The sequence below is a fragment of the Asterias amurensis genome, chromosome 7, assembly GCF_032118995.1.
Source record: "Asterias amurensis chromosome 7, ASM3211899v1".
Taxonomy (NCBI): Eukaryota; Metazoa; Echinodermata; class Asteroidea; order Forcipulatida; family Asteriidae; genus Asterias; species Asterias amurensis.
The window spans coordinates 9,528,595-9,555,608 of NC_092654.1; the positions used below are offsets into that span (position 1 = coordinate 9,528,595).

Consider the following 27,014-nt stretch of genomic DNA (forward strand, 5'->3'; position numbering starts at 1 on the left):
TATTTTGAGTGATTACCAATAGTGTCCAGTGCCTTTAAAATGAATTGTTCCATTATAAACCAAGACCTCTTCAAAAGAACGTGGTCTCTATATAATCTGCATGTATTCAGTTTATGGCATAAAGCAGAACTCTTGCACTATGATTGTATTGAAGACGTGATACATGTAGGTGTTTTTACAGGGTATGTCATAATTTTTATTATAATAATATTAAATGAAGGATCTCAATTTCAAGCCAAGTAGGCCCCTCAAGGAGCCTTGCAACATTTTTACTCCTGTTCTTTACACCTTAACTTACTAAGCATTCTTGGGGCCATCTTAACTCCTTAGGAGTATGCAGCACCAGTAATGAATGGGTGCACAGGTTGCTAATCACTCGCAACACTCTACCCTCATAATGGTAGAAGTATGCATTTACTCCTCAGTAACAAAAAGCGATGCGTCTTGCTCAAGGACAAAGGTATCATAAATAGCCAGGACTCGAACCCATACTCTGATGACTCGGCCACCAGAAGTTTCAGTGCACTCGACTAATCAGCCACGACACTCCTGCACTCTCATGATGTTTCATTGATTTTTGTAAAAATATGTGCACATGAGTCAGTGAGTGGAACCTGAATATAATATTAATCATAGGCTGAACCTGTTTTCTATGATAAAAGCTTGTAAAATGATTGCTTACTTTACTTGAATTCCCAATGTTTAGTCCCAAGCCATTACACAAACAGTCAACAAAATTACTCCAAACCAAAAAGCTAGAGCAACAAAATGTTACATTACATTACACAGTCAATGACTACATACCAAGAAGTTAGAGGAACCATACACTACACGAAAAGTTAACAATACCATACCAAAAAGGTAAAGGAAAACTTGTAAGTAAACTACACAAACAGTCCATACTAAGAAGTTAAATGTACAGTATTAAAGTACATACATGATACACTGTAGACTACACATGCAGTCATTGACCAAGACATTTGCAAGGAAAACATAAAAATGGGCATCAATTGTTTCACACATTACAAAGAGATTATTCAAAAGAATTTGATTGTTGCAGTTTTAGTTAAGGGTTTAGAAGACACACATATTAAATAATCCAATAAGAAAATGGACAGCAAATCAAGACAGCAAGGATTTTTAATGACATGAGTATACTTTAAATATGTATGACTCATCTACTGCAATGAAAATTACTACAATGAATGAATGTGATTTCTAGTTTTCTTCGCACTCGTCAATCATCAGAGAAAATGTTGAAGGAATGAAAAGACTAGATGTTAAACTCATCGTGATGAGAAGGGTGATAGAATGAAGAAAGATCCAACCAGACAGCGGCAGGAGCAGCCTGGTGTGTGTTCACACTCACAGTGGATGGTACTACAACCACACAAGAAACTCATCTTACCTGTTTGGACCCATGTTTCCATGCCTTGGGCAATCTAATCTTCACAAAATGAAAACTGCAAGAAACAGGTCATAATGTTTGTTTTAAATGTTATTACTTTTCATGAATTTTCTCGAATAGCGCTGAACATTGGAATGTAACAGGAAAGAGTAAACCACATGTAACAAAATTACAGTAAATATCGTGCTCCAAAGCCTACCTGAAGCAAGTTCCTGTAAATAAAAATGTTTACGGCACAGAAATTGAATTAATTTTACCAATTTAAACATTGAACTTGAGACCCTAACCTACATGTATGGAGAATGTGTATTTTTTACTATTTTCAAACTTAGAGAACAAAACGAATAAAAAACAAGGTAAAGAAAATTGGTTAGATAGGCATTCTACATCTAGTAACGTACACATGGTCTTTGGGGGGTTTCTCCTTTTTTACTCTTTGAGGCCAGGAACTACTGAAATCATAACAACCCAACACACCAAAAACATGAAGTAAATAGCCATTTGAGAGAAATTCCATTTATTTCAATGTGTTAACCTTGTCATAACAGGTTGAAGAAATTGAATTAAAATAAGCTTTGAACCGTATATTACCGTATATTGTTTTGATAGGAATGCAGACAAAATAACTTGTTCTGTACAATGGCAAAATTGTTCATTTTAGATCATTTTAGAACCCTTCAATAATAACACTAGAAATCTGTTTAAACAGACAAGATTGCAGATTACTGCCATTTTAACCTATAGCCTATATTTATGAACATTTGAATTGCTATATGCTACATGTATAGCAAATAATATGACAAGCAAGTTTGGGTGGGCGACTAAAATCATATAAACATCGTTCAAACGTTACAGTGAGCCTCAGAGCTCAGAGCTCTTAGGTCAAATTATTTTAACTGTAGTGTACATCACATTTAATGAGTAATTAAACGCTAACAGTACCAGTAGGTTTTGTTCAATATGACAATAACTTTTCTTTGTAGCGGGATACATGTAAAACAATAAACAAAATGACAGCTCATAACAGGAAAAAAAATTGCTTTGTTTACGTACATGTATCCTGTTAATCCTATCGCCTGCTCCACAAAACCGATTAATAACTAGTTTGACTAGACACATTTGAGTTGAAAACATACCAGTATTCGTGATTCTTGGTGTAGGCCTAATCAAAAGTCAAAAAGATAAATGTACATTGCATTTGATGCGACACTTTGGTCCAGAGATTGGCATTTCATTCCAATTAAAACTTCTGCCCTTAGGCCACTTTCTACCAGTCCTCATTGTAATTAGTTTTCTTGTGTCTACTCTGCGCCATCTACATTAGGAACAACCCTCAAATCATGATTATAATATTGATTGTTCGCCTGAATCAAATGTTATATTCCTTGATTAATTTTTCTTCCCTAGGGGCAAGTTGAAAAATGTTGGAGGTTATGGGAATGCAAGAGCCTTGCTGGCACACAACAAAATAAGTTGTCTTACACATGTTTTCTTTTTTATGTATTTTTATACTCTTATTGTTTGACTGACTAAATGCATTCATGTACACGTGTAATATACATGATTTTAAAAGTTATTAATAATAAACTCCCGATCGGGATTCAAAAATAATTTTTTTAGTGTTGAGAATACTGCTGTCAAAATGAATCCATGACTAAACCGAGTAAAAAACTAAGAAACATTCTGAGTTACACTGAGGTCACAGAGGCCACTTGTCTTGGCCTTGGTGCCCTTTCAAAAGTTTGCAATAGACTATTGGAAGTGCCCCTTGCAAACCGGGACTGGTGCAGATTTCTATGAATTTAACTCAAAACACAGGGTGGCAAGTGCCTCCATGCTGCTAGAAGAACTAAAGCAAGCTTTTAGCCAGCAATGCGTCCGGGCGTCTTTTGGACGCCCTATTTCATTTTTGGACGCCCCGAAAAACTGTCGGACGCCCTTGAAGACGCCCTGTTAAGCTTAGGCGATTAATCCAATTGTTGGCAAATCATGGTTTTTATGAAGTATCTTGATGTATTCCCTAATTGATAGTCTTGCAACCACAAAGGGCTGTTTAAAAAAATATAAAGTCCCAGAAACAACCGCAAGATTCTACAATTGATCATGAAATACCAGGGTTTCTTTGAAAAAAAAAACATCAAAAGACTCTAGCGCCCAGGCGGTCTCCCACAGACACTGCAGAAGTCACACAATGTATCATTTTACCTCCCCTGTGTGGGAGCCTTGTGCGCCGCCTTGCCGCCGAACTGCAGACCACAGTGGGATCATATTATACAAACCACAACTCATCCACAACCCAATTTATGAATGAGAGGTCACCCCATGTGCATTATGGATGCTTATTGGTTAGCTAGAATGAAATGGGCGGGATCTAGCTAAATATGCACACATGTAAGAACAGTCATGTGCAGTAGACACTTTAAAAAGACACTTTATTTGTGTGTAATAGAACTCTATGGTGTAACTGAAGGCCCATGTTCACACCATGGGTAGACAGTACACCCCACAGATCCATACCCCGATTTGTAAATATTATTATGCATTGAAATTGGGCGTTGTAAAGATGTCAGAATTTAGGCTAGAAATAGAAATGATACTATTTTGATGATATAGCGTGGGATAAATAAAAGAAATATGCTCAAGCACACTTAACCTTGTATCTGGCCATTGAAAAAACAAACATATAAATTGCATCAGACTCAATACCAGTTAGGCCTATTGTAAGCAAAACGAAAGAAATACCAAAATTACTACTATCTGCCAGCTGCATGGTTCTGCAAGATACAATGTACCATCAATTTATCTTATATACCGTCGCCCATTCATTGTTTGCCGTCAAATTTCACGTCAGACACCTGAGGTTTTCATTTCACACACAATTTATTTTGTCATATGAATGGTTGTAGCCTACTTCATCATGGGGACAGGAAAATCACAAATTTCTTCCAACATCTTGCCAGAAATTCGCCCGATCCAGTGTCGAGTGACCGAGTGACTGTTCTAGCAGTGATTTTCCTGACACCATGCAACAACCGGGACCCTCAGAGAAAAATAACAGCTCGTCCCACTCCCATTGTGAGTTTGACTTCCCTGATTCGAACCAAGAGACAAGCCAAGTCGCCCAATTGATGTCAATTCCAGTGACAGCGACCAACATCAGTCTGTACCATGCCTATCTAAAAAAAGGGTAAAGAACACAAGATCTAGAAGAGTCCTCCCCAAAAAACAAGACAGTGGAAAAGAAATTTGTCCGTACATGGTTGGCTACCCAAAGCATACGTTGAGTTGAGCACACAGTAGATGCAATAGCTCTGTGGTACATGTCATGTACCTGGCTACATGATAGCTGAAAATTTTTCCCAAAAATTTGGACGCCCTGTTTTTCAATCAAGTCAAATTTGGACACCCTATTTTCAAATCCTGGCTAAAAGCTTGAACTAAAGTGTACATGAGGTATTGCCCCTTGAATCACAGGTCATTCACTTTGCAAATTATCAGGCAACAATATGGAATTTCAAACACATTTTTTTTTCTCCATATACATGAATTGTACATGAAGTAACCTGTAATCTCCTCAGTAATATGGGAAATGGTACACTGCCATAAACAATTGAATGCCAAGGCCTTTTCTTTTTTGATGTCAATTATTTACACAATTTCTTTGTTTTCCCCATGAATGCATCTTTAGTATCACAAGTTCTCAAGGTTGTGGTCAACAATTTCCCCAAACAAGGAGGTTAACCCACCTTCCTGCCGTTGTCAACACAATTTGTCCTCATCAAAGACCTCATATCAAAGGCCAAGACACAATCCTCACTATTAACCATAATCATGATGATAATTTCCTGTTCTCTGAGACACACAACTTCTCTCTAAGTGTGAGCAGATGGTCCAATGGAAATATCCGGATGTGTTTTGTGTGACAAAAAATGAGTGTGGATCAAGGCAAGTATTAAACAACGCATGCACACACTGTAGAAATTCACAATGCATGCACACACTGTAGAAATTTACAGATTGTACATTTACCAAGTTTTCCACAACAATAGTTTCATTCTCAGTATGAACAAACTAGATTTAAATTAAAGGCAGTGGACACTATTGGTAATTGTCAAAGACTAGCCTTCACAGTTGGTGTATCTAAACTACATAAAATAACTAACCTGTGAAAATTTGAGCTCAATCGGTCATCAAAGTTGCGAGATAATAATGAAAGAAGAAGACACCCTTGTCACACGAAGTTGTGTGCGTTTAGATGGTTGATTTCGAGACCTCAATTTCTAAACCTCAGGTCTCGAAATCAAATTCGTGGAAAGTTACTTCTTTCTCGAAAACGATGGCACTTCAGAGGGAGCCGTTTCTCACAATGTTTTATACCATCAACTCTCCCCATTACTCGTCACCAAGAAAGGTTTTATGCTAATAATTATTTTGAGTTATTACCAATAGTGTCCACGACCTTTAACAAATTTACAACAAAATCACTAATATTGCACTCTTATTTCTCAATTGGGAGAAAGTTACAAGTATACTTTAATCTAACACACATCATGGGTAATTTACCAACTCACTGTCTTCTTAAACTTGTATTGAGTGCTTATTAGTGCATTGACAAGTTAATATGTATTTTTAGTTAACTTTTTGGACACCAGTACATGTGCAAATTGTTGAAGGAACCCATCCAGGAATGTTTATTAAGAATACTCTGTTAAAAGTGTTTTCAAACATGTCAAAGCAGGCGGGAATTTCATCTTTGAGAGACAAGGCCATTTTCCTTTTGCAAAAAGCACACGCAAAATCTTTAAGTCTATGGGAAACTTTTGCAGGGGTACCTGAGGCCAAGACCAGGGGCCCTGGTGACCATGGCTCAGTTCAGCCATGGCCTTTGTAGCCTTCGTGTAAATATGTTATATCCTTACTCTATGATTATATCCAGGCCTGTAAAAGTTTTCAGCATGCATTGAGTCATACAACACACACACTTGTTACGAGGTGTACAATGTACCTGGTTCTTTCAGTTTCAAAAACATTCAGACCAAGTGTCTTACACACAATTAACTTAGAAACAATTTGTTAAAAAATTGCATCGGGGTTAAAGAATTGTAGTTTAGTTAATAATTATTCTACACCTACTTCTGTGATTGTAAGCACTGTATGCTCAGTGCTTTCCAGGGTCCTTTTTGAAAAACAAAAATGAATAAGCACCAATCAAGTGGGATTCAATCACACAACCTCAACCACTCTAAAGCTGATCTGGGCCCAATTTCATGGCTAACATAAGCAAAGAGTCGGTGGTTATACAGCTAACCAGGGAATGCCGCACTTATGGCAAGCATATTTCACGGGTTGGCAGAAAATTTTAGAGATCTTTCTTCACTTACATGGCTACATGTACATGCAGAAATTGCCATGTACACCATGTAAGCAAAGAACGGTGAATCGCAAGCACAGGATTCTGTGGTATAAAGCAGCCATGGAATCTTCCTGTACACGTATGCACAAGAGACATGTTGTAATTAAATTAATAACTCATGATTAGAGATACAGCCTCCTTATCTTGACTCCAGAAACAGTTAATGCCCATGCCAAACATAATCACTACTTCAGGAACTTAACATCATCTGAAAGGTTTGAGCGTTGACACAAAGGCAACTAACTTTTACCAGGGTATACCTTCCGGTTTGCACCCTGGTGAAGTTAGAGAGTTCCTTCCTTCAATATCTGCTCATGAAAAAAAAATCAAATGCAGCAGGAAGCTCACTGTATGTAGGGTTAACCCCAAGTTTTTAAGCCTACAAATTCTACTTTTAAAGCATTGTCTTTGTATCATGTTCAAACTGTCCAGCTTTAAGGGCCATGTCGCACGAGGCAATTTACATGCAACAAGTTCCAGGCAATCTCCAAGAAGGAAAGCCATTCACTGTTCAATGTTCACATGATTTTTTTAAGGATTGTAAGACAATATTTGAAAAATGACTCATTGTAGGCTACATGTGTGTGCTACAAACAGTGTAGCAAAGTGGTCCTGGAGCATGCACTGCAGTTGGTTGCCTCGGCCTCCAAGTTGCCTGTAAAAGTGGCTTGCCTAATATGAACAGCAGACTCTTATTTAATTTAAAGGCACTGGACACCTTTGGTAACTTTCAAAGACCAGTATACTCTTTTGGTGTATCCAAACATGCCTAAAATAACACGTGAAATTTTGGGCTCAATTGGTCATCCAAGTTGCAAGAGAATAATGAAAGAAAATACACCCTTGCTGCACTTTGTGTGCTTTCAGATGCTTAAATTCTTTTAAAATTTGAGTGCTAAATTACCTCATTCTCAAAAACTACTTTACTTCAGAGGGAGCCGTTTCTCACAAAGTTTTATACTATCAACAGCTCTTCTTTGCTCATATTACCAAGTAAGTTTTTATGCTAACAATTATTTTTGAGTAACTATTATCAATAGAGTCCAGTGCCTTTAATATCCAAATCCAACTTACAAGTGCTGAGGGCACACATTTGGAAACTACGTACATTATCTTTGAAAAGGAAAAAATAGTCTAATTACTCATCAACAAACACCTGTTTGCTCACACTTAACAGATAAAGCTAGCATAAACAGTAAGTTATCAACCTTGACCATGCAGAAGATCCTATGTTTAACAATGACCTGATCGATCAATGTCATCCACTCAGCCCTTCAAAGTTCAAGAAAGCATCGTCTTTATTAAATGGAATGAAACCATTTAAAAATTAGAATTCATACACAGAGTAGAGCAGTCACAATGTGCTTTATTAGTGCGAGTGCTGCATAGTTTATCTTGAAAACCTACATGTACGAGTGAAATTTGTGCTGGTAGAAAAATGGCCATCGACTGAAATTAACCCTTTGCAATTGGCCTACATTGTACTTAAACATGTAAACTGTACACATTATTACTATTGTCCGTCTAACCTTGTTTTATTTTGTTATCATAAAAAGTTGTTAAATAGGCCTATAAAAACCTAAAGCTCCTTTCAACATATTCAAACTTACAAAATGTTAAGACTCAATTACCATGCACTCAAAATACCTTTCAGTTAAAGCAAGAGTAGAGCCTATCTGTGTACATTGGTAAGGTAATTTTTGTTCATAATCCGTGTTCAGTATGGCTAGTGCCATAAGAGTTACATGTAAACCTATATTCATAAATATCCCAGACAGTTTCGCTACTTCTAGTTGTTGAGAGTGCGTCACGTGGGGGTGTTTAAACGGTTGATAATGACCAGCTGGAGCTGTTTATAACCGGCTGGCTTCCGCGTGTCTGGCGCGCAAGCTAATGCGCACCAATATGATCATTTTGACCACAATTCATAGCTATTACACTGTAGTAACAGCGCGTAATAAGCGACACCAAGTTTTTGAAAAAATTATTTCAAACCTCAAATTTTCAATTGAAAAAGTGTCTATACTTGTATTTTATTAACGTTTTTTAACAAGAGGGCATTTATGAACGATAATAAAAGTGTAGTGACCTGTTCTTAAATGTCCATTTACAACCTTACAAGGTCAATGACGTTCGAGTCACACAGCAACAACCCTGCTTCACTGATAAGTTTATCACCAAAATTTCAAAAAGCGGAGATCGCCTTTACTGTGTGTACATTGCGTGTGTAGCGGATGGTACACGGTTCGTACTACCACAGAGAAAAACAGCAACTCGCGCTTCACATGTAAGGACTTCCGACCTTTGAATCCTTCAGGGGACTTTATTTGCTATAGGGCACCATGCGCTATTTTAAGACTGTTTTCATGTCGAGTTTGCGTTCTATCTTTGGCTGTGTGCTGCATGTTTAGAACTAAAATTACGACTCGTCAAACTTCGACGGCTTCGGCGCAATTCGAAGTATATACGCAGGGCGCCTGTCAGGTGTATGTGCGCAATACAAGAAAAGAGGTTTTTTAAAAAAACTTTCTCTTTGTTTCAGTCACTCATAACTCTTGGTGTTTCTCCTTTCACAACTTTTGAACAAAATGTTGTATAAACATTGAGTTTTCAGAGATGTATAAAAAAGTATAAAATTGACAAGGGTCGACTTGTTCGCATATTCAAAGCAATTTGCCCAATGTGGCATACGAAATAAAATAATTTGGATTATACCATCGTCAGATAGCAATTTATGTGTTAAAGGTGCAAAAATGAAGAAAATCATAAAAAATCATGTGATGACGTCATCATGACGTCATTTCGCAATTCAAGAGAACGTGCCATTATCTAACAATCTACAAAGTTTCAACATAATCGCATAATTACGTCAAAAATTGCACCTTTAATGCCGCGTCACGTGGCCCCCGATGACGTCATTGATCTGAAATTTCACACATATGATGCCTGCCTGACATTAAACGTGTGTGTAAAATTTAAAGTGATAACAAAAAACTTCACAACAGACATCTTCCAAAAGTCCATTTTGAAGAGTTTTCAACCTGCCGCTAGAGGGCGCTGTTGCAATTTATGACGTCATCAACATTTTTTTTTATTTTTCCACTCTTGCTAGACACTTTTATCCCAGAGAAAAAAATTCATAACTATTACCACTTTTTAGTTACAGGGCACTTTCGTTTTTGGCCCGTTTCAACCGGAAGTAGAGGTCATGTGAGGTCACGAACAGGAAATAAAATGAAGACCCAATTTATCCCTACCCAATCATGTAAACAGAAATCTACGGTCTTTTGTGGTTGATTTGATATAGATTTTCAAACATTTAAATAAAACACCTTTAAGATGAGGTCACGTGACCGGTGATGACGTCATCATGACAAATTTCTTTTACAATCCTCCTTGCACCAATGCCCTTCGTCACTGAAAATTTCGTTGCAATTGCTCTTTAGGAACATTGCAAATCGACACTTAGAAAGAAAGTTCTGAAGAATTCAAAAAAAAAAATCGAACAAAAACAATAGCTGTTTCGCTGCGCTGCGCTACGAAGCAGCTAATAATAGACCATGCTCAGGACGATTAATTAAGGTCACTGTGACCATTGAGCTTTCCAGGCAGCTCTGAGCCATCAACTACACGGAAAATTTTAAACATGGGTGCAATTTTAAAGATTTTTACTTAATGTCACATCACTTTTTAAAACCCCTCATATCTGGCCCAAAACGAGGCCTATTGGTGGAATGACTTCATTTAAAATAAAATCTGGAAATTTATGAGAGAATGAAGAGATACTGCTTGACCTCCAACATCCTGCTTGAAATGTAAAAGTTTAAGTTTTTGCCGACTGTGTTTAACACAAGCTGTGATGACTGCATTAACAAAAAGACTGCATCTATATACATGTACATATATTTTTTTAATCAACCTTTTACATGATATTAAAAAAAAAAAAAAATATTTGTTTGATCTTACAGTAGTTGAGAGTGTTGGTTACACAGTTAGAATGTTACTTAAAGTCCTTGCTCTATGCTTATAATACAGTGTTGTACACATTCACAAAGTTTACCTTGAAATGAATTCATGCATAAATGTGCGTACCAGGCACTTATTGGTACTGGGTGCAGCATATTGTTTGCTCTCGCACTTAGCATTTAGATTTTTTACGGAAATACTTTAACCGAAACTTGTGACCATTTGTCCTTCTTGCATGTTGTGTAATCTTAACTGGGGTGGAACTATTTAATGCTGAATAATGCACCCATAGGTAAATAAATGTAGTCTGGTATGGGACTGCGCTAACAATAGGTATCCCAGCACATCTGCTTCAAGCCATGGTAACACAGAAGAACAAAATACACAAAACATTGAACACGCCCGTTAAGCTGACTGATTAGGGCTAGTGTTGATGGCCCTTGGGTATTTGTTATCATCGATATTGTTTGTTGGGTTTGTCCCTGCAACTAGATGCAATTACTGGGTGTGGACCATCACATATTTCCTTGAAGTTAAATGTCACTAGGATTCAGGAAATATTAAAAATTTGTAATAACTATACTTTGAATGATTTCATGATGAATACTAACAATGTTTTCAATCACCTGAATTTAAAAGAATTAGGGCCAACATGCACATTACATTGCAACCAAAGTAAAAGATTTGTAAAAAGTGTATTTTTAACTCCGTGCGAGCTGCTCAGTCTTTTTACTGTTCCGTTCAGAACGACATTCCGGAATTGGGGATCTGAACAACTAACCAAACTTGGAATGTTGTTTTCATGAGTGCAAGTTAAAACGAATTAGATTGGCCATAGTTCAACCATGGTTTAACCCATGGTTCAACTAGGACAATTTCATGACATCAAGTCTGAACATTGTTAAAATTATATAGGCCTAGTGCATGCAAAAGATAAGAACCAGTTCTTACAAACAACCTAATAAAAATGAATCCTCAAGGTCAAATGTTACAATAAATGGACTGTGGTCAAAGATTCAAAGTCCAAACACCAACTCTAATCACCTTTTCCCCTCCCAATCCCACCCTCCATAATTTTTATCAAATTGTTATCAAAGCCAAAACTGTCCACAGAGGTTGGTTTGTTTGTTTACTTCCTCTATGACCATGATGGTTGTGTTTACAACCAGCTACAAGGGCAGCTAGGGACTATCAATTGCAAATGAATGTTGTGAACTTCTGGCATCATTGGACTCGGTCCAGCCAATGAAGCAGAGAATGGTTGTAGTCAACCATGCACAGTGATTGGCCCTGCAGGAGTGCAGACTGGCTAAACAATTGGAAACATTTCACCTTCCAGTTTTTCATTAGACAAATTGCACTACCCCCATTCATGTAGCTACTCCATGCCCCATTCTACTTTGTTTAAGTGGAACCATGAACTCAAGGTCACACATTGTTTTGTTGAATTAGTTTTAAACTCATAGACTAGTATAGAGAATGGTCTTTTTTCTATGATTCACAGTATTAAAACTACAATCAGAAGATTTAAGTCTCGCTATACAAAATTTGACTAACTTCAAGAACAAAAAAAGAGCCTTAAATGTTTAAAGGGAGAGGTACTTATTTGGTGATTACTTCCTAAATTAATGACTAAAAAACCTGGTCATTATAAAAGAAGCACTGAAGCCCTTACTCTGGAAGAAGCACTGATAAGTGATAGTGATAATGTATTATATTTTGAGAAGCAATACCATTCGAAAGAAAGTGGGTATACAGAGAAGGATGCAAGAACACTTCAATCTGAGAAATATACTACATGAAAGTATCCTCAGATTGTGGATTGTGTTATTTTTTGTGTATTCCAGTTACAATGATTGTCGTACATAGACATCAACCTCTCTCAGATTGTTGGTGATATCTGAAAGTGCTACCACCTTATGAATTGAAATTCTCACACTGTCAAACAGATCAGTTTTAATGTGTTAAAGTAAAAGTTCTATAAAATAAACCCCTACAATATGATTTTAAAAATCCAACAGTCCTAAAAAAACAAAGATACAAATACAATGCCTTTAATTAAAAGCCAACCTTTATCACAAACGTGGTCAGGTGGTTGTTAGCAACTAAACTAGTTGCGTTAACATAACCCCCCTCCTGTCAGCAACTAAAATCAATACTGAACAAAAATCATTATTTAACAATAGATAATTGCAATAAAAAAACTAATAATCAATCAAAGTAAATAATGACATGGTTAATGTATGCAGCTGCTAGCTGTACATAGGTTCAATATCAATAACAGTTGATCTGCTTGGTCATTGATTCATTGGTCAATAACAGCTTTGGGTAATTTTTAGCAGCATGATGATTTATGTGGAACTTGAGGTTGTCCTTGTTTGAGTTGAGCAAGTTTTATAAACTTTTATCATCATACATAATGATTTAGACATCCTTTATAATTAATGTGCAAGAAATCAACCATGGTTTACACTCATTCCTCCATGGTTTACACATGTCAACATGGTCACATACCCGGATATTATGTACACTGTAGGCCTATGTGGCATAATCCTGTGGTAACACTCGTAAAAAATATACACGACACACGGATGAAACCATTATTCGTGGTGTGTATTCAATACCACGGTAGCACGACGTCCGCCGACCGACTGCAGCAGGCAAAGGACAACTTCAATAAGTCAATGCTTTAACAAAACACTCACCTTAATAACCGCTGTCATCACATATGAGGACCGTACACAACCATAAATATCCACAAACTGTCCTGAAGATATTCAGGTTTCTGAAGAAGTCTTTACTCCACGTTTCAAGATTTTAACACCTGTTACTGTTTGTGTTGAGTATCGTCTGCATGTGTGCACAGCGTTCGTGAAACGTAAAAGCACTCAAACTATGTGCAGTGTGTAGTGGTGTGTACAAAGTAGTCTGTGCCCCAACTCCTGTATTTGCATTGACACTCCGAGTCGGGAGTAAAACCACTGGAAGTGTTTAGTCATGTGACCTTGACTTCAACAACTTTCAGTGGGCCCCATGGCTGTGCATAGGGCAGTCCAAGTGCGTTGCAACAAGCAGTTATTAAAAGTATTCAATAATTGTGTTTTTTAGACACTTCTGTATCTGACACCCAATGCTTGTCAAGGAAAGGAAGGATTAAAAAGGAGAAAAGGGGTAGTGTTCCTACTGTATATTGTTTTATACAGTAATTTTGTGTGTGTGTGATGTGGAGACAATGTTTCTCTATAAAAATGAGTCCGAATTTTGAGAAATTTGCGGGATTTATCTTCTAAAAGAGTTTTGGGGCTAAATTATATACTACTACCAGTATTTAATAATTCCGTACATTGTATTTGATATAAATATTAATGAATTTATGATGTGGAAACAATTTGTGGACAATCAACCGCATCAGTGAATGTGAACTCTTAATTGAATTTCCACGGACCACCGCACACAAGGGTGCATGTAGTGCGTCTTAGGTGGAAAAAACAAATATATAATTCCTTGATTGCCGTTTCAATTCAATTCAATTCAAGAATACATTTATTTCCATACTTTCATAAAAGAATAACAACAGTTACATGTATTACGGAGTAAAGCAAAACGTTCGCGCGAAATATTCATAATATCGTTTTCAGCTGTAAGCTCCCAAGCACACATTGTGAAGTAGATGTATCAGTCAAACTCGATTCAAGAATTTTTCACAAATTCCAGTTTAGTTTTTTACATGGCACTAAGTTGCAACCCAACGCAAACTATTGCGTTGTTTAAACGGGCTAATAACAATTACCCTACGTCATTGGTATTCGCCCTGCAATTGATGCCGGTGCCCCCACCCCCCACCCACATATGAAAAGTCACTTTTGGATTGTTCATTTCCATCGTTTTGAATTCTCGTGTTTAACCTTACCTACACGCAGACAGAATAATTGTTTTCACTATTAACTTGAAATATTTCGTTGCTTTTGGAACCGTTTGTTTTAATCCTACTTGTACAATACAATATAAAAAAATAATATAAACAAGTTTGTAGCGTTTTATGACGGAGTAAGTCGTAATTCGAAATACGCAATATGAGAAACGTTTTTGGCTAGTAAGTTTCTCAAATTCAAATGTTTGGAAAAACAACTTGTTCATTCCACAACTACATTTGAAGTGAAATGATTTTCAAATATCGAAGGCTGTTGTACCTTTTTGCCATTGAGTTTAGTAATTGTTACCCGTTGGATACACTCCCTTTAAAATTACAATGTCAAAAACACGTGAGATTTAACACTTTTCTCTGCAGTTTGCTCTGCAAGATTGAAATTTCAGTGAGTGTTACTAAACATCAAAACATTCATTTGACAATTTTCGTATAGAATTCTGAGTTCTCGCGACGTTGATCAAACTATACACTCGTACTTTATTTTAGAGTCAAGAAAATATGTCCTAAACTTTGTTAAAGTGCATGGCCCGATTTTTGCCGAAATAAATTGTTTACAAAAATTATGTGTTTCAACTAAGTTTTGCACTACGAAGCTTTTTCATGACACACAACTTTCACTTTAAGGCACTTGTTGGTAATTACTCAAAATAATTGTTTGCATAAAAACTTACTTGGGAACGAGTTATGGAGAGCCGATATAATTATAGTTTGAAGCAATGTGATAAGCGGCTGCCCCTGGAGTAACGTAGTCTTTGGAAAGAGGTAGTTTCTCACTCAAATAAAAATTGTGTTTTTGTGTTATTATTCTCTTGCAACCTCGATGACCAACTGAGTCAAAATTAAAAAAAAAAAAAAATGGTAATTCTTTGCATGTTGGGATACACTGGTCTTTGATAATTACCATTATCAGATGTATTTCTCTCTCTTCTGTCTTGAAAAGACTATAAGCAAATGTAATAGACCTACAGCTGAACATCCGATTGAAGACAATCCTTCATGGAACAATAACAACTTATTGAATAATATACGTTTCCTGAAAATGCACAGCAAATTTCTTGTACACAAATACCTTTTACATTGACTCAAAAGCCTACAAGAAGGGAATATAACTTGTGAACCTATAAAACATTGTATAAAAGTACAGTATTGTGAAAAAATACTTCGCCTGTGAGCAATTATAGATAGAATTCGTAATTTTTCGATGTTTAAAAAAAAAGAATTCAAAATTGTAATTATAGTCAATCGTTTGTTGTTTCTCGTAAAGTTTTTACACTTTAGCATGTGCTCTTTTTAAAGTCTTGAGCTCTAAAAGGCTCACGTTCATTGTTACTATCATTTGGCTGCTCTCCAGATAAAGTTTAGAAAATAAACATGTTGCCAACAAAGTAAGCTAGCTAACATATAAGAGCCATCCTCCCTTTCACAAAAAGCACAAAATCATAAATGGTTCAGTTCATCACGAGGCCCTTCCCCACATATTTTTCTCAGATTCACCTTTTCTAACAAAGATCTCAATTGTTGGTTGGGGTGGATTTGAACCCGCACACACCACCCTATGTCAAATTTTAAACTTGTTACTCGTATTCTAAAAATGAAAATACCAGGAGACGGACAATTTAATTAATTGTCTTTAGAACAAAATCAGCTAAAATGCTGCATGGCAATTATTAGCCACATAAAAGTTTACAAAATTAACTCAAACAAGAAATTGTAAAGTGTTTTAAATCACCCACCAAAGAAACAAAAACTTTGCAAAAATGCTACTTATTTTATTGTTTGGCTTTAAAATGTCCAGAGAAAACACAGTTACAGACTTCAATATTTTAAGACTTCAATAATTAAGTTTTATTCAAAAATATTTACAATTTGTTTAGTTCAACAAAATGAAAACTCGCAAAGTGCAGTCAAAGAGGCTTCACAGAATGCAATGTGCAAATATTTTTTTTAAATTTTTGTTTAGACTTCCTCCTCAAGATGGTAAAAATGTCCTACATGAATTCAGAAATATTTTTTTCTCAAGATGTTTGTGAGAAAATAGAATTGGCTGTTGCAAACTGCTTACCATCCAAAATGACCTATGGTATAAAAGCAAAAAATAGTTGATTGCCTGATGTTTCTATCCTAGCAGAGTGTTTCGCAAAGGCTAAAAAGATAGATTTTAGCTGGATTTAGCTGAGTTTGGCTGGATTCTCAGTATTTGTTGTAGGATTTTCACAAAAGAAGAAATTTTGGATCAGAAATTCTTGAAAATATTGGGTGTTAAGTACGAGCATGTGTACATCTTTTTACAGTAAGTGCCATGGCCAGGAACTGTTATAGCAAGCAGGTAGAGTGAGTTTGATTCCAAATTTAAATAGTCATTATTTTCTTTGGCATTTCCTGAAAAGCTCCAAGTATACAAGGCTTTATATCTGTTATTGGTGTGGAGCAAAAACAAAAATAAGATTTAACATGGCTGGTACTTTTTTCTTAGTACGTGTTTTATAATAAATATGCTTATTTGTTAGGATTGAAATGCACGTTACTGAAGCCGACTTCATTTTAGACTGAGCATCAATTCCCAATCAATTCAAACAAGATTGATTATATACTAGATATTTGTCATTTGATTGGTGGAACACACATCAAGTGTCAAGCTATATTTAGCCATTTATACTGTTCTGACATGGAGTCCTATAATGATAAATATAAGAATCTTGTATTGATATATTGATAAATATACAAGTTTTGTATTGATATATTGATACCATTCACTGTGTACAAAATAATGTTCAGCTATGCAAAACTGCTGGATGAAATCGTTCCCTGTAGGAGTCAGATTTTAATAAATATAGGATGTTCGAGACGCTACGCTTTGGCTTTGCACAGATCAAAATTTGACATTGATTACTGGATGTATTGATTGTGTGCCAACACTCATATGGCTATGAATGTTGAGTGCACTTTAGCCTACCGGTCTTAACAGCTCTAGCTATTTCTTTATTTTCACAATTTAACACCTTGTTGTTGAAGTAAATAACAAGTTGTTCACACATTTTTTAAATTGTTTAAATTTAATTTATGATTTAAATGAAAAATGTAAGATGACAGGGATCTATGTATGAGGGGTACACAACAAATGTAGGATGCATTTAATTAAAAAAATATAGCAGAGATTATTAATTACTCTTTGAAATCTGATTTGTTCTGTTTAGTTCAGCTGCACCATGAAATGGAACAGTCTATAGGGCCCAATTTCATAGAGCTGCTAAGCACAAAAAATTGCTTAGCACAGAATTTTCGCCTTGATAAACACAGGATTACCAAATTTGGTTGATAATCCTGTTTTTTATCAAGAAATACATTTTATGCTGAGCAAATTTGTGTGCTTAAGCAGCTCTATGAAATTGGGCCCAGGTTCTCTTTCATGATTATATTTTGCCGTACTGTACTCAAATTATGCATCCAATATTTGTACATTAATTCCCTTTCAGGGCCTTGTCACACATAACAAGTTTTTACAGGCAACTAATACAAGGCAACAGGTTGCATTAAATGCAAATGGAACACAATGACAGAATGAAAGACACTATCCCCAAGAAACCAAATCCAAATGTCTGTTTTTGTTGGAAATTGTCTTTTAACATGTTGTCTGTAAATTGCCCCATAGCTTTGAAAAACCCCAACTGGACAAAATTGCCCCTGGCTCTGGGTAATGAATAATGTAAAGCATTATAATAAATAAATAAATCAAACTTTCAGATAAATTATTCCACAACTTCATGAGAAAATAAGGTGGCAAATTTACGTCTCAAAGGAAAGAGTAAAAGGTTTCTATTAAAGGCACTGGCAACCTTTGGTAATTGTAAAAGACCGGTATTCTCATACTATACATAAAATAACAAATCTGTGAAAATTTTGACTCAAATGGTAATCGAAGTTGCAAAAGAATATTGAAAGGAAAAACGCCCTTGTTGCACAAGTGTTTTGGCTTTTAGATGCAGAAAAAAAGGCTTCAGGTCTGAAGTATTTTTAAATTTGAGTGAGAAACTACCCCTTTCTCAAAAACTTCGCTACTTCAGAGGGAGCCGTTTTTCACAAAGTTTCATACTTTCAACAGCTCTCCATAGCTCGTTACCAAGTAAGTTGTTATGCTAACAATTATTTTGAGTAATTACGAGTAGTGTCCAGTGCCATTAAGGGCACACCAGTTTTTGAAGCCCCCTGGTCTAAGATTGTTTGTATAAGCATACCTGAAGAGCTAAGCATATACTTCATTTTAAAAACAAGTTTGGTTCAAGGGCATGAGTTTCATGACCAGGAATCATACCTGCACTCTGCTGCCAACAACACTTATGTGCGGTAAACTAGACAGCTCAGCAACGACACGCTTTTGAAATCTGGATATACATGATCACCACAATCATATTATTGGTAATATTTGCCAAATGAAAGTTGACATCTCTCAAAAAATCTGTTAGTTTCCAAGAAATCTATTTGTAAGCATTAAAATTGTTTTTAAGAAAGGTTTGGACTGGAATATGTTTTGGTTTGGGTATTCCCACAAAATTGTGCAAAACAAGTATGCAGCATTATGGCTCATGTCCTGCTCTCACAAAATAAATGCAAACCTCTTATTTTCCAGTCTAAGTTTTCAAATTCAGTAGAAATGAATGTGTTTTTAGTGATATGGATGACGTATCACTCAAACACACTGAAACTTTGATGAACATCATATTTTGTTTATGCTCAAATACCTTAATCATTTCACCATTGTATTTAAGCCATAATTGCTACTACTACTAAGACGTAAGCAAACAAAGGGTACATTATTATAAAATAGATTTGCTATGAAGGTTTACATGTATCTTTGATTAAAAACAAAAAATAGCTAGACAGAGTACAATACATATCAAAAGAATTTAACCCCTTCACTATTACCAAATGACATTAACTCTGCTTTCCTTTGTTTTTCTAGCGCCCTCAGAGCTCTCTTTAGTAGCCAGTCTTCGAGGCCAACAAAATCTGAAATTAAACAAGTTAAAATATAAAATTATCATAAGCTGCAAGCATATCATAAAAAACAAGAAAAATTCATCACTTATTTTTATCAGTTCATCCTGTAAATATACGATATACACTAGAAAAACAAGAAGAAGACACATTTAGATCAATTTCCAATACTACTAGATCTAATTCTAAGTCCAAAGTCTCTTCAAGCACTTTAAGAAAATCTTTCAACTAGTATCTTATCTTCTGGGCCCAATTTCCATAGAGCTGCTTAAGCAGAAAATATTGCTTAACAATTGTCTGCTAAGCAGAAATGAGCAGTCAACCAGTCACAAATTGTACTTAAGACATGTTAGTTTGGCTGGTAACCTTATTGGCTGGTTGTCGTTGTTTTGGCTGGTGCATTTTTTTAGTGTGCGCGTCTTTTGTCTTTTGTTGCTTTGTATTTCTAACTTAACTTATTTTGTAATTTATGTAATTTATATAGTTTTTATATTGATTGTGTATACTTGTATTTGGCCAGTGGATGTCAAGTTTCTATGTTTTTAACGTGGACAAATAAATAAATCTAATCTAATCTAATCTAGTATAATTCTGCTTAGGGAAATTTTTCTGAGATCAGCTACTTTTTGTTCTTAAGCAGATCTTTGAAATTGGGCCCTGATATTAAGCATAGTCCTTCCTTTTGGTTTATTCTCCTGACTTGCTAACTCACAGTTTTTTGTCGCCTCTTATTTCCAGTTCATTGTCAGGACATTTGTGCCCAGCAGATCATTTGTCATAATTAAGACACTGGACACTATTAACTACGCCACTTCAGAGGGAGCTGTTTCTCACAATGTTTTACACTATCAACCTCTCCCCATTACTCGTAATCAAGAAAGGTTTTATGATAATAATTATTTTGAGTAATTACCAATAGTGTCCACTGCCTTTAACTAGTTAATTTATTAATTATTTAGATAATTATGTATTTTGTTTTTCTCTTCTAAAGGCACGCCAGTACAAGCCTTGGCTTATAAGGAAGGTGCATCCACTATAATTATTGTCTTTTTGCATTATGCTATTTACCGCTCAGTATGGAAATAAATGTAGGCATTATAAGAGACATGAGAAGAACCAGTACACCACAAGAGGGCGCTATTTATAATGAGTGCTCCATTGAATCATATTCATTTACTTTCAATAACCATTGTTTTGAACTTTGGTCCCTTTGACAGTTTATTGTAACAAAACATGAATAACAACATAACAATTTAACTGTATGATAAACAGATAAATATGGATGATTTTGAATAAGGTTTGTTATGTATCAGCTGTAATATTTACCACTTGCTACAAAATAGAGTGACAATGTTTTTGTCATAAAAGCTTATAGGTTTTAAGGGAGGTTTGTAGTGCATGAACAGTACAAAAAACAACAAGGTTAAATTAGAGGGGCTAGTATGCAACAAAGTCATATGTGATTAATTATAAATAGACGACTGTGTCAACCAACACACCTGTTTACAACATGGCGGAAACAGCCGCAGCCGTAAACAAGCCCCTTTTCACTCTGACACAAAGGCCTTGACTATGGCTAGATATGGCTAGATCACCTTGTCTACCCATACTTCAAACATCATGGGGTAGCCACAGCAATATAAATTTCACACACACTGTATTATGTCTGTACACATTTAATACAATTGTCTAACCATGGTCTAGATGAAAAATGTAAAAACGTTTTCTGAAATAAAAATCTTTCTTCAGTCATTCATATAGCGGTACATCAAACATGGAGGCACATACGGGTAGATCTAGAATCAAAGTTAACTCTCACGTTAAAAAGCTCTTTAAGATGTTCATCACATACCTTCTTGTTTTGTGTTATCTCCATGAGCCAGCTCGTACAGAGTGCACACTGTGTTGGTCATAGCATTGCTAGAAGCCTTATATAAAAAGTGGAAAAAAAGAGTATGCACCAGTATACACATATTGAATGGCAATGAGGTAACTAGTGTACATCTATTCCCACGAGGGACTTTGAGTGACCAGAAGAGCGACCACTCACAGGCCCGAGGGGGAATAGACGTACACAAGTTACCGAATTATGCCAGTCAATATGTGTTTTATAACACAGCTCAGTCTTAAATGTCAAATAATAAAGAACAGAAAAAGGAATTTTGTAGTTGTTGTTCACGGTTCAAGTCAAGAGAGGGCGCTGTTACTGTGGGCACTATATTCAAAGACTATTGCCCGCTCTGGTACTATTCCCGCAAAACACGGGCGCACGATCACTATCTTATATTAGTTCATCCCACGTGACCGTGTTTCAGCCAACCAGAACACAGAACAAGCAAGAGGTGTTATAATTCAGTCTAGCGCCCTCTTGAGGTCATTCTTAGTTCACTTCTTGTTATGACATCTCTGTAATTATTAGTGATTATACCCCACTTGTTGGCAGTATTAAAAGCCATTGTTTCACATGAAAACGAGTTCTATTTTGATCGTGTATGTTTGGACATCCGACTACTACTCCCATAGTGGTGACGAAGCTAATGAGAAGATGAACTTAATATATATGTGCCTAACGGACCCAATCTTGGAATTCATATTCAATTTAAGCAGCCATAAATTGCTGTTCAGTACGACCGCTATACCAAACAAAATTCATGGATCCTGCAGTTTTCGCTATAGCTGCCTTCTGAACAGTACTATATATTGTGGGATGTGTGTGTACATTAATTTAAAACATTTTTCTTGCGTTTGTGCTTTTGCATTTTACATTGTTTCTTGTACTTTGCATGTATTTTTATATACTGTAAAGTGCACTGGTCTTTTAAAAATGCACTTGAGAATAGTTAAAGCAAGAGTAATTGCAAGAAAGAATGATGACAATATGTTTTCTTACCCATCTGTAAATCAAGTCACCCCATTCTTCAGGCGTTCTCCACATGACTAAACACCTTGTCTTTGTCTTATCTGTCCATTCTATATTTCCTGTGACAATAAAATGGCAATTTCAATTAAATACAGCGATATGTTAATATGACAAACAGGAAAACTACAAGTTGTGGGAAGAAATCTTATCATACCTGCCTACCAGAGGCAGCAGTTTTCGAAACCCAGCTACAGCAGTTTTTGAAAACCAGCTACAGCGGTTTTCGATGAAAAACAGCTACAGCAATTTTCAAAAACTACAGCATCATTTTTCGAAAAACAGATACAGCAGTTTTCGAAAAAAGCAGATACAGCAGTTTTTCAAATAATATTAACAATTCTGGATAAAACCTACTTTCTAAAGCATTGCCCATGATTTACCCAGCATCGTAACAATTTGAGGGCGGCACAAAGGGGTGCACAATTTTTTTCTAGGTGTGCCCTTCTGACCAAGTTTCCATTTGCCTTTTTCTTAAGGGAAGGTACACACTTGGTAATTGTCAAAGACCAGTCTTCTCACTTGGTATATCCCATCATAACCATAAAATAACAAGCCTGTGAAAATTTGGGCTCAATTGGTCATCAAAGTTGCGAGAAAATGATGAAAGAAAAAACACCCTTGTTAGACGAATTTGTGTGCTTTCAGATAAGAATAAAAGACTTCTAGCTACATCTTTTATTATTTTAGTGAGAAATTACCTCTTTCCCACAATGTTTCATACTATCAACAGCTCTCCAATGCTCGTTACCAAGTCACTTTTTAAGTTAATATTTGTTATGAGTAACTACCAAACGTGTACCTTCCCTTTAAAGAACCCATTTCCAATGCTCTTGTCATGCCATTTAATTTTTTTTTAAAGAAAATCTGGGGTTAGGGTAAAAAAAATTACACTGTCTGCGTGTGAAAGGAGAAAATGGTTTTGAAAACATCAAATTGTCACATTACAAATCTGGAAACTTCCAATCCCAAAAGTCCAGATTTCAAATTGGGGGGGGGGGGGGGGTAAATGGTGCCCAGCTCCTTTAGTTGTGCCACTGGTTGTACCTTATCTTTATTCAAAGACAGCTAGCATACCGATACTCAACGGATTGGCCATGCTGTACCTTATCTTGATTCATAGAGAGTAATTATACCAACAGCAGCAACTTTTCTATCATTGCTAATGCTGAAATTTTACTTTGTCAAACAAAAAACACTTACCTTTATTGCTGAGTTCTTCTAAAATTGTACAAATTGAATCTGTGGATAATTTTCCTACGAGAGTGAAGGAAATTAATTATTTCTGATTTTTATTCTGACGGGAATAACTGCTCTAATCATTGATTTAGTAGATAAAATAGTTGCATCGGACCTAGGAATATTATTTTGGTTTTACCCTTACACTGGCATATACTCAGTACTTTCCGGCGTGTCATGGCCGAGCTGTTAAGAGCACCGGATTCAAGCTCTGGTGTTTAACCAGCAGAGTGTGGGTTCGAATCTTGGTCGTGACACTTGCTACGTAAAATTGGGGTGGTAGTGCTTTCTGCTCTACCGGCCAGGCTTCGGACTGATGATACCCAAGCCTACATCCGTATGGACTGTAAAAGGGGTAACCCTGTGTCAGCCCTAGGAGTAGGTGGCAACGGCTTCTGGAGAAAAAAATAATTGTAGCCCACACCTTGAAGTGGCCATCAGGCCTTGTGTGTCTGGCGACGTGCATACAAACAAATATTTAAAAAATGGAAAAACATCAACAGGGTGGGATTCAAACCTCGCATGACCCTGGCATTCTAGAGCAGATGTCTTAACCACTTGACCATCAAGAATGCATTGTGACAAGAGGCCACTGTATCAGCACAGCCTCATGTTTCGAACCTAGAAAGAGTTTTTCTCAAAGACTAAATGCTGGGCCATTAGGCCTAACAGTTTTTTGAAAAACAAAAACTATGAATAAATACCTGTAGCACAGTTTCTCCTTAGACAAAAACAATTTTAAGTGATAGTTTGGCAAGCTAAATTGTACTGAATTAAACTTTTAAACATCTTAGTGAGTTATAGATATAGAAGAGTTCGCGGTAACACCATGAAATAATCTCTAAATGAGTTGGGGTGGTTCTGAAAAGAACCGTTGGTTTAACTCGACGTTTCGTTCAGTATGCTCTGATCGTCTTCTGGAGAAGTGAGTGTTTGCTAAAAAATTTTTTAAAAAGTCTAGATGATAAAACTGTGTTCTCATTTTGATTCTTGTTTTTGTTCATTTTAATTCTGAAAGTAAAATCCTGGTCCAGTAAAGGTTCTGATATTTCTGTCCCGTCTTGTGGATTTTCCCCAAAAAATCAAGCCCTGCAAAAGAATTTCAACAAACCAAATTGTTAGTTATGGTTTTACCCATAATACACCTATGTGTTAGCAATGTATACTCAGTACTTTCCTGAGCTCTGTGAAAACAATTATTGACATACTACTCGGTGGGATTTGAACCCACAACCTTTCAATTTCTAGAGCAGTGTCTTACCAACTAGACCACCGAGATTGCCAGGTAGCTGGAGTCAGTTCGAATCCTATATTTTAGCAGGGTGTACTGCAACGATTTAATAGATGGAAAGTTGCATCTGGGAAAAATCCAGATTAAAATTTCCATCTATTAAACCAATTTGTGTTTATCACACTGTTGCTGTATGAAAAGGATACTATTGATCTTTGAATTGTTGAATAGCGGTGATGACTGAGCTTCTTTTAGATCTAGACTGAAGAGTTTGTGATGCTTGTGATATGCCAGGACCAAGTCACACCAGGCAGCGAGCTGTTTCTTCCTCGTTTCCAGGTTGGGTTGCAAGCTGAAAATGAATGAAATATTAAAAGACTTTGTGAGTGAATTACATTTTACAAAAATCACCACACAAAATTAGTTGCGACTCAAAATCACACTCATGCCCGAGTAAGACCTTGCAATACTACATGCATCAGCCTGCTATTGTGATAGTGACTGAATAAGAAAAGTATTCATATACCACACATTAAACCATTAAGCCTATTGCTTTGTCCTTTGGTTTAGACTACATGTACTAAATAAGGGGCCCTGTGTGTTGTTACAGTATAAAACTATCAAAGCACGTAAACAACCCTAGTACACATTGGTTGCTAAGTAATTTCGCTTGCTCCTAGAACTTTGATGTCCGTTCCGCTATCATCTCGAGGAGATCACTATCATCTCGTGGAGATGATAGCTGAACTAACAACATACTTCTAGGAGTAGGGTTTGCCCTGGTAAATGTATGTCTGGCATAGTTGCAATGATCGTAACCTTCCATCCTCCTGATGGTCTGCGACCGACCGTTGGGAGAATGGAGGGTTCGATCATTGCAACTTTGTATGGCAGTGCATTTATCTTCAATCATTGGATTTTGAAGGTTGCACTCAACAAAAAGAAGACAATTTGGGATTTGCTTTGCTCAAACAGGCCATCAATTCTTCAGTTGGAATCAACCGCAATCTTATTTATACCTATATTAGTTGCATGATGACCTGTGTTAACACTAACACTATAATAAGGGTTGGATAATACTAAAAAGAGTTGCTGGTAGGCATTCACTAATTGTTTTATGAAACAGACGGTTACATAATACAAGTGTTCGAGAGCATCAAGTAAGATTTTTTAAAAATTTTTTAAAACAAAAATCAAAAAATAGTAACTAAATAGTAAAAAAAAGGATTATCACTTTCTATATTTAACTCCGGCGGCTTACATTACATATTTTAGAAAAACAGTGTATTATTTTTGGAGTTCCGGCAAATCAGGCAGATCAGCATGATCAGGCAGTTCCAGATTTTACCCACACCCCCAAAAAAGGATGCTGGCGGGGACGATCAACTGGTATTTATTTATTTTTTGCCATGGATGGAGAGAAAATACGAAACGGTGATTCTTATTTAATTAAGGAACTAATAAACATGTGAATGGTTTGTTAGTGTTACCATGGTTTTACTTTTATTTATTTATTTATTTTTTTATATATTTTTTTTTTTTGGGGGGGGATGTGGGAGAGGAGGGGACAGTGTGCGAGTGTGGTAAATATGCGGGGGATTATGGGGATGGATAGGATTTTGTGTACACACGAAATGTGTCAGATATTTTCTAATTGGGAAGAGATTAAGAATTTTACAACAATCAAATGATAATTTCTAAAATCGGAAAAGATGCTCAATCTAACGATATACTTTAATATTGTAAATAAAATTCTTCTTACGTAAAAAACGGTGGAAATTCGTACTGCCATGGCCACTGGAAATTCGCCATTCTGAACTGAACCGTTCTGTTTACTATATGCGCCTGGTATCCAGACGACCACACCAATATTGTACAGCATTCTGCTGAATTGAAATGGTTACCTGACTGGTATGTCGC

At 36.2% G+C, this 27,014-nt stretch overlaps 2 protein-coding genes across 4 annotated transcripts in view; both read right to left on the reverse strand.

Annotated features, from left to right (window-relative positions):
- LOC139939458 (uncharacterized) overlaps positions 1–13,653 on the reverse strand; it is a 106,880-nt gene extending 93,227 nt beyond the window's left edge. For all 3 annotated transcript variants that reach the window (XM_071935390.1, XM_071935389.1, XM_071935388.1), the window contains exons 1-2: positions 13,493–13,653; positions 1,409–1,463 (exon numbers count right to left, since the gene is read on the reverse strand). In XM_071935390.1, coding sequence (XP_071791491.1) covers positions 1,409–1,430 — 22 coding nt within the window. In that variant the 5' untranslated portion in view covers positions 1,431–1,463; positions 13,493–13,653. The remainder of the gene's footprint in view (positions 1–1,408; positions 1,464–13,492) is intronic.
- A 3,199-nt stretch (positions 13,654–16,852) lies between these two features.
- LOC139939664 (vacuolar protein-sorting-associated protein 25-like) lies at positions 16,853–26,946 on the reverse strand. Its single transcript, XM_071935719.1, has 6 exons — positions 26,857–26,946; positions 25,301–25,446; positions 23,828–23,881; positions 22,598–22,686; positions 21,560–21,635; positions 16,853–19,719 (listed from the first exon to the last, which is right to left on the reverse strand). Exons 1-6 carry the CDS (start codon positions 26,904–26,906, stop codon positions 19,607–19,609), a joined length of 528 nt encoding a protein of 175 aa, XP_071791820.1. The 5' UTR covers positions 26,907–26,946; the 3' UTR covers positions 16,853–19,606.
- Between the last annotated feature and the right edge of the window lie 68 nt (positions 26,947–27,014).

Excerpts from the sequence above, each read along its gene's own strand:
- LOC139939664 (XM_071935719.1), bottom strand. The coding sequence starts at position 26,906 with ATGGCGAATTTCCAGTGGCCATGGCAGTACGAATTTCCACCGTTTTTT. Across the intron at positions 23,882-25,300 it reads CAACAATTCAAAGATCAATA|GAAAATTATCCACAGATTCA; the intron begins GTATCCTTTTCA and ends TCACTCTCGTAG. Across the intron at positions 21,636-22,597 it reads GTGACTTGATTTACAGATGG|GCTTCTAGCAATGCTATGAC; the intron begins GTAAGAAAACAT and ends TTTTTATATAAG.